We start from the raw sequence: 8,042 nt of genomic DNA on the forward strand, positions 1-8,042 counted from the left end.
GATCGGCGCAGGAACCTCACTTCCGCCCACAACTCAGGTCAGCTGACCCACACGTCACATGACCGATTTAAAGCCCTCGCCGACCAAAAAAAGCGCAGACTAGGAACTTGGCGGCATATGTGAGTCTCTGCTTCATGTTGGGACTTAGGAGAACGAATAATTTATTTTTTTCAGATGATATAATTGCTTGTTATAGTAATACATTGTATGGGAGTCTTATTAAAAACCTGAATACACTTTGTTTTCCCAGCTAATTGTATTTGAATACTTAATTATTGTTAGTTCCTACAGCCTTTATTAGAGGAGCCCAAGTTCTGTCCTCAAGAGCTACCAGCAGTTCATGTTTTCAGGATATCTTTAATCATGCACAGGTGAGTTACCCTATTTTCTTGGGTTGGTAAGTAAGTATCCCACCTGTTTCTACAGACTGAAATCCTGAAAATATGACCTGTTGGTACCTCTTGGGAATTGGGTTTGAGTACCTCTGCTTTACTAGATACATTGCTGCCTGGCTTCCCTCTGTTTTTCAATCATGTATTTATATAATCAGCAAGCTTTGGTTATTCTCATTAACATTGTGTTGTATTACACAGTCCTGCTGTGCTCTCCACATTAGATGCAGTTGTATGCAGAGAATGATCTGATTATATGAGTACATGGCTGACAAAGGCCAAAAAGATAGATATGTATTTGTGAGTGGGCATGTTTAAGCCAATACATTAGTCATGTACATGTGGAAAAGTTCCTCTTTAATGAATAGAGGAAAAGTAAGAAATGACAAAATAGTTGCACATGAGCAGACATTGTGCAATATCTGGAATCAGCATGGATATTAAAATATAGATTAATGTGCAAAATAAGAAATTGAGGGCTTGTTTGTTTTATATTTTTTTCTCTTCATCACTAGATATAGGTGTTTATTATATACAAATATTTTCAATATATTCTACATTGAAGTGCTTAATGTTATACTGTTTACAGAACCACACACACATCTATGTGAGTTTTCAGTGTGTACTGCAGTAGTGTGTGTGTACATAGGGTTACAGGTATCAAATCTTCTAAAAAGGAAGTTAAGTTGTTGCCTATAGACACCAATCAGATTCTAGCGATCATATAATGTACTAAATGATTGCTAGAATCTTATTGGTTCCCTGCAGTAGTACTAACGTAGACATGATGGCAAGTATATAAACCACATGCAATGCAAATAATATTTAATAAACCATCTTCATATCACCTGTACAGATGGGAACAGTGAAAGTAGTGATCTAATGATCCAGGCAGTCCAACAGCACTGAAACGATCTTGATAAAGGTCGTTTTGGATTGAAATGATCAATCCACTTTTTTTCCCTCCAGGAATCTAACACTTGCAAAAAAAAAAAAAATCCAGTCTGTGGCAGTTTATTGTGTATAAAAAAATAAATAAATGGGCAGTATATGAAAATATCATTCCCAAATATCCATGTCCTCCATTGTGATTTTCAATGTCTTGCAGGTCACCAGTGGCGAGGGACTCGGATAGAAGGAGTTTAACCATGAGCACAATCAGAAAAGAGTAAGTACACAAATGTATAATTCACATGTCAATATACACATACAGGATGTAGACTACAGAAGACAAGTGAAGCAGCTCCTCTTTCTGTTACATAGGGGATTCAGTGAAACAGAACATTTCATAAATGATTCTAATAATTTTCTTCCAGGACCACTCTACAGAGAAGATTGTTCAAAAATCCAAGTAGACCTGTGAGCCTTAATTAGCATTGTTTAAAGACCAGGGCTGGTGCATTTAGTCCAGTGGTTCCCAAACTTTTTCAGTTCGCGGCACCCTTAGTCTCCAAATTTTTTCAAGGCACCCCTCCAAAATAATTACTGAGCAGTCCTGTTTTAGAAGTAGTTGGGTCAAAAAATTGTAATAAGTATTTAGGTCACGACAGAAATACTTATTCAGTTGTATGCAAAAATGCCCCCTCTGCATCCAGGCACTCTGCCCCCTCCTCTGCGCCCTGTCGCGCTGTCCCCCCTGCTCTGCGCCCTGTCGCGCTGTCCCCCCTGCTCTGCGCCCTGTCGCGCTGTCCCCCCTGCTCTGCGCCCTGTCGCGCTGTCCCCCCTGCTCTGCGCCCTGTCGCGCTGTCCCCCCTGCTCTGCGCCCTGTCACGCTGTCCCCCCTCCTCTGCGCCCTGTCACGCTGTCCCCCCTCCTCTGTCACGCGCCAGGCGCCAGCCATAGAAAAAAGAAAGAAAACTGGAACTTACCAATCCGCTGGGCGCCGGGACACAGCAGCCTCCTCCTCTCTCCCGCAGCTTGTTACTGACGTCGATATTCAGTGACAGCTGAATTTTGTATATGATCATTGAAAGGCAAAGCTCTTTTCCCTTCCATACTGGTACATTTTATAAGTTCTAAAATGTTGTGACGAAAATTAGGCATGTTTACTAGGATTGCCTCACTGTGTCTATACAACGCAATCTGCAGAAATGTGTGGGATTTGACATTAGCAGAGATTCCATGTTCTCTGGACCAATAACCTCCAGCAGCCTCTGGAGCCAAATAAACAGGGAGGAAGGCTGGGTAAAGAATCCTCTACAGTGTTCTTGACCTGCTTGTAGATAAGTGTTTAACAGATCAGCAATTTCTTCCTGAATATCTAAAGTTCAACAGGGAACTAAGTTCCTGAAAACAGTTTCCTGCAGCAGACCCATTCCTGACACCTCTCTTAGCTTACACTACTGGCCACAGCACAGTTTGCATAAAGATAATTTATAGTGTATACCACAATATCTTTAGAAGCAGCTTCTTCTGATATTCCAAGTATAATACGCCCATACCTGCCAGAAACTAATGTAGAGGTGACATCCCTGTGAGTTACAGAGCGTGGGCTACAAGCCATTCGCCAAGACACTCTTGAACCGAGCTGAGACTTAATTGACCGCAGCTTCCAGTTGGATCAGTGCAGACATCCAATGATGTGACCTGCCAGTTACGTGGTCACAATTAGATACGCTTCAGTGAGCGTCAGTTCTGCAGCTGACCACAAGATGTCCTTGGTCTCGCACCAGCCATGTTTCTCAGGCGCAAACCAGGCAGCCAGTTGTCCTCAGTGATGTATGTCCCGTCTCAAGCAGTGAACACAACCTAACGAAAAATTAAGCTGTTAAAGACTTCGCTTGTTTTTGAAATTGAGTTTTATTCTTTTAGGAGACAAGTGATGGTTTTCTTGTAAAGAGAAACTAGCCATGAAGATGGTGCACGCATTCTATGTCCAACAGCATCCAGGGTTTATCGCTTTTGGATGGTGGAGTTATCTTGATCGTAATCAGCACTTTGCTGCTACAAGTACATTAGTTTGAGAGATACATTATTAAAACTAGCTTTGCAATAACTAAATTCAATTAACTTTTTTTTTTTTTGCGTCTTTGGAAATAATATTTCCATTTAGCATCACCATGAAAGTCTGAAAATTATGGCAACAAAAAATTGCACCTTCTTTCAAATCCTTTTTTTTTTTTTTTTTTTTAAAAAAAAAAAAATCTCAGGAAAATTATCAATCAACTAACGCTTACAAAGTCCTACAATATGATAAATCTAACCATAACACCTTTTATTTTGTCATTATTTTTTTTAAAAAACAAAACAAAAAAACAACATGAAGAAGCCATGTGTGAAATGGTGAATACACCCTTCCTGCTTCAATATCCAAGAATCAAAGCGTTGTAATGGCCTAGTTGAAGGCCAAACCTCAACCTCATTGAGATGCTAGAGCGGGACCTGAAGAGCATTAACAAATGGCCACAACATCTATTAACTAAAGTAGTTTTGTAAAGAGTGGGGTAAAATTCCTGAAATACCATGTAAGAGACTGACCAAAAAGTGTACTGAAAACTATCACTTGAAGTTATTGCTGGTTCTACAAGCTACTCAACCATGGCGTGTTTACTTTTTGACACATGGCTTCTTCATGTTGTGTGGGTTTGTTGTGTTTTATTTTGGGGTTTTTTAAATTTTATTTAATTAGTGAATAATGAAAGAGCGGTTATGGGTTATATTTGTCACTTTGGATTTAGATTACCCAAGTTTGAGCATATACACTTATATATTTAAAAGCACTTTATCATAATACAGTGGCTATAAAAATCCATTTTTACATTGCGGAGAGAGTAAAATTGGACATACTTGAGAATTCTGACCGCTGATCAAGTGGAAGGTTGCGTTATCCAGATGTACAGAATTGGAAGAGAGTTGCCCAAATAGCCTGAGTTGTAATTGCCGCTAAACAGGATTCTAACAAGTATTAAAACAAGGAAGCAGTGAATACTTATATAATCAATGTAGGCCTATTGTGTTGTTTTTTTTTTTTATTTGCAGTAAAACTTGATAGTTTTTGTATTGTACATTTTAAAGTATTTTGTTGACCAGTGGTCAGAACGCCCAAATAAATCTATTTTGATTCCATGATACAAAGAGAAAAAATTTGAAAAAGGTAAGTGGGGTGAATACTCCTTTGTATAGTCTCTGGAGGCTGGTTAAAGATCATCCTTCAGCCCATGATGCCCTCCTCTTTCTAGCCTTTGATTCCATTCTGTATCTAGATCACAAATTGCGATTTAAGTTGGCGCCTTCGCGTTCTTAGTACGGTAGTTTATATTCTCTGTACCGTGACTGCTGTTCTTGTTTACAGTCGGTTTTATCCCAAGTATTAGATTGCAGGGATACGGTGTTAAATCTTTGGAGAGTGCCATATATTTATTATAGGCAGTGGTTCATAGTCTCTTTGGTGTTATACACATGCCACATGATTAACTTTATTGTAAAAAACACCAATGTTAAAATATTGTAATAAACGCCATAATTAACTTTGGCTTTCAAATATACTTCTATTTATGTAATAAAATTAAATAACAAGAACTATGGAAAATATGTACCAAGACTTCTGTTAAGATGAACAACATAGGACAGGTCTGACCAACCTGTGGCTCTTTGCCAGTAGATGCCTAGCTGATGGCTGGGACTTGTAGTTTCGCAACACCTGGAGAGCCACCTCTTGACCCATCCTGACATGGGGCATCATGACACAGTATTGAGTGTTACAAGGTGGTTGAACAGCTGGCAAGAGGTACAGACTCCTTCTGTATGTTTGGTATTCTGCACATAGGTATAAATAAGTACACTACATAATCGATGAGGGGGATTCATAGAAAACAAATGTACTTGCCCAAGGTGTTTGTGGGCTGTCTGTAAAGTTCTACCAAGTCGTATGATATATTTAAACCACACAGTAGTACAGAAGTTTCAGAATGTGATCAGTTTCTCTCTCTTCCCCCAGAAAAATTATCTATAATTGTTCCCGCCTATAAGATGGCATCTGGTTTGGTTACCGCAACACGAAGGAAAAGAGAGAAGGTGGCTAGTCTTGATAGGACGGCCTCCAACCTGTCCGTGGATCTGTACAAGTCCAAGGTGTGGAACTATTACACGAAGCTGGGAGATGCCTACGTGGAATGTAAAGTGTGCAGAAAGCAGCTGTCCTTCCATAATAACACCACGATTATGAGGGAGCATCTTGTCAGAAGGCACAGCTTCCGCAGTTTTGGTATCCCTCTGACCAAGGAACAGCCGGAACTGGACTTGGACCAGGAGGGGGCAGCAAAGAGACTGAGGCAAGTACTACCTGTAAGTGGTCTCTGCCCATCGGTATCTGAAACACGGACACAAGTGATAGCTAACCTGCTGCTGGAGATGGTTTACCTCGATCTCCATCCTCTTTCTGTGGTGGAAGATAAGGGTTTTGGCCTACTCCTTGGCTACCTGGAACCTAATATTATTCTGCCCTGCCCAACACAACTAGCTGGCATGTTGTGGCACAAATACACAGTCGTTAAACAGCAACTCAAGTGTTGTCTGCAAGCCGCCCACTCAATTGTCCTCTCCATTGAGAGTTGGAGTAATCACTCCAAAATATCCCATCTAGCGATTTCAGCCAATGTAATTGACAATGAATGGAGATTATGCAGATACTTACTGGAAACGCAACCTGTTTACCAAAGCAAAACAGAAGACGGCCTGGTAAAGAGACTGCATTCTGTGCTGGAAGAGTTTGGATTATCTAGTGGCCTTGTATCCTGTGTTGTGCACGATCGATCAGCATCCGTGTCGTCTCATGCTCAATCTCTGAAGGACGCCCATGGTTGGGCCAGCCTGTGTTGCACTTCCCATGTCCTACAGCTTTGTGTCCAAGCAGGGTTAGAGGTTGAGGAAGTGAGTGAAGCTTTGTGTGCAGCAAGAGGGTTAGTTTACTACTTCCAGGAGGACTTTAAAGCCAGCTGCTACCTCAATGCCAAACTGGAAGCTATGAACAAACCCAGACTGGTTTTGGACTCGCAGCTGTACTGGATTAGTACTTTAGAGATGTGTCAGAGCTTGTTGGACCTCAAGTGGGCCATCCTTTCTGTTTTGGAAGAACAGAGTGTTGAAAACCTTTCTGAGCAGCACTGGAAGTTGCTACAAGACTTGGTGCCCATGTTGAAGACCATATGGATTGCTACAGAATTCCTGCAGGAAGAACAGAACGCCCCCATCTCTTCCCTGATGCCGTGTGTCCATGGTATATTAACTGTGGTTGGGCAAACTTCTGAAAACAGCAATAGCATCATTAAAGCTGCTGCAAGTCAAATACGCGCTGAGATCTGTCGACATTGGGACGTGTTGGATGAAGGGAAGTTAATAACCAACCCATCCGCAATTGCCTCCTTTTTGGACCCTCGTTTTAAAGATCTTAGGTTCCTTAAACCCTGGGCGAGAGGAGAGCTACACATGAGGGTGAGAAATATGCTTTTGCAGATGTGTGAGCCATGTTCCACCAGCCAGCCCTGGACACTGAGTTGTGCAATTGAAGGTAGTGGCACAGAGACTCTTCAGCTGTCTGTTCAGAAGGACACTGGTCCCTCTGCTGGATCTGAAAATGTGTACGACCTTCTTCTTGGGAAAGATCCAACAGAGAGCATGCCTGAAGCACATCTCCAACTGGAGAACTACATATTGGAACCTATCTGTAAACGCACCACTGACCCTCTGGGATGGTGGAAGAGTAACCATCACCGATTTCCAACATTATCCCGATTAGCCCGCCAATATCTTGCCATACCGGTCACTGCCGTAAAGCGCGCATGTGCTTTCAACCCAAAGCTAGACTCGCTAGAAAAGCAGCGTGCTGCTCTAGAGTCAAAATACATGGACCAGATCCTTTTCTTACACCAGAATAAAGACTTCTTAGAATGGCGTATGAAAGCAAGCGAGTAAAGGTTTCTTGTTTTGGTGGGTTTCAAGAGTCTGGGCTTCAGTTATGTACAATGGGCACTTTTAGTGATTTGATTTTGAATATTTATGAGGCTGTATCAATACTTGCTCAAATGAAATAAATTGGGCCTTTTTTTTTTTTTTTGAATACTGGTGGAGTCTTCCACTTCCTTTACTACCCCACCTTGATTTCATTCATCCTAAATGGAGAAGTCTCCACGTTCCTCTCCTCCTTTTATGTACACTAATTAATATGTAATAACTGGCTGTTAAGAAAAACCTGTAAATATCTGTATAGTTCCTTGTGAATAATATAGCTTTTTTGCTATTTTGTAGTGTTTTCTACTTGTTTTAGAGGATGATCAAAAATTGCACTTTGTCAGGTAAATTATTGCCAAATAGAGCACATGTTTTGAATGGTGTTTTCTAATAAACTAATTTTGTTACTGAACCCTGCAGTCATTTTCATGTTGTGATAAAGCATTAGATATATCAACCTTGTTTAATAGTGACTGTCGCTACTCTACTGTTTTTAAATACGCTGATCAGCTTCATGCTTGCGTAGCTATTCCTGCTTAATACCTGCCTTCATATGGACACAATAAGCTAAAATACTCTGTACTAATGTCTTAATGGCTGCAGGTTCAAATCTAATGCACACTTCATCTGCTTGTCCCGTGTTGAAGAATGACAGTAGGTGCTCAGACTCAAACATACCTACAAATGAAGCCATTTTAATTTTCA

At 40.9% G+C, this 8,042-nt stretch overlaps 1 protein-coding gene across 1 annotated transcript; it reads left to right on the plus strand.

Moving 5' to 3' along the window:
* Positions 1-62: 62 nt before the first annotated feature.
* LOC142102185 (E3 SUMO-protein ligase ZBED1-like) lies at positions 63-7,699 on the plus strand. The gene is made up of 3 exons (XM_075186881.1): positions 63-119; positions 1,501-1,560; positions 5,329-7,699. The coding sequence occupies exon 3, from the start codon at positions 5,361-5,363 to the stop codon at positions 7,299-7,301; it is 1,941 nt and encodes a 646-aa protein (XP_075042982.1). The 5' UTR covers positions 63-119; positions 1,501-1,560; positions 5,329-5,360; the 3' UTR covers positions 7,302-7,699.
* The last annotated feature ends 343 nt before the right edge of the window (positions 7,700-8,042 follow it).

Source organism: Mixophyes fleayi, chromosome 9 (assembly GCF_038048845.1).
Source record: "Mixophyes fleayi isolate aMixFle1 chromosome 9, aMixFle1.hap1, whole genome shotgun sequence".
NCBI lineage: Eukaryota > Metazoa > Chordata > Amphibia > Anura > Limnodynastidae > Mixophyes > Mixophyes fleayi.

Excerpts from the sequence above, each read along its gene's own strand:
- LOC142102185 (XM_075186881.1), top strand. The coding sequence starts at position 5,361 with ATGGCATCTGGTTTGGTTACCGCAACACGAAGGAAAAGAGAGAAGGTG.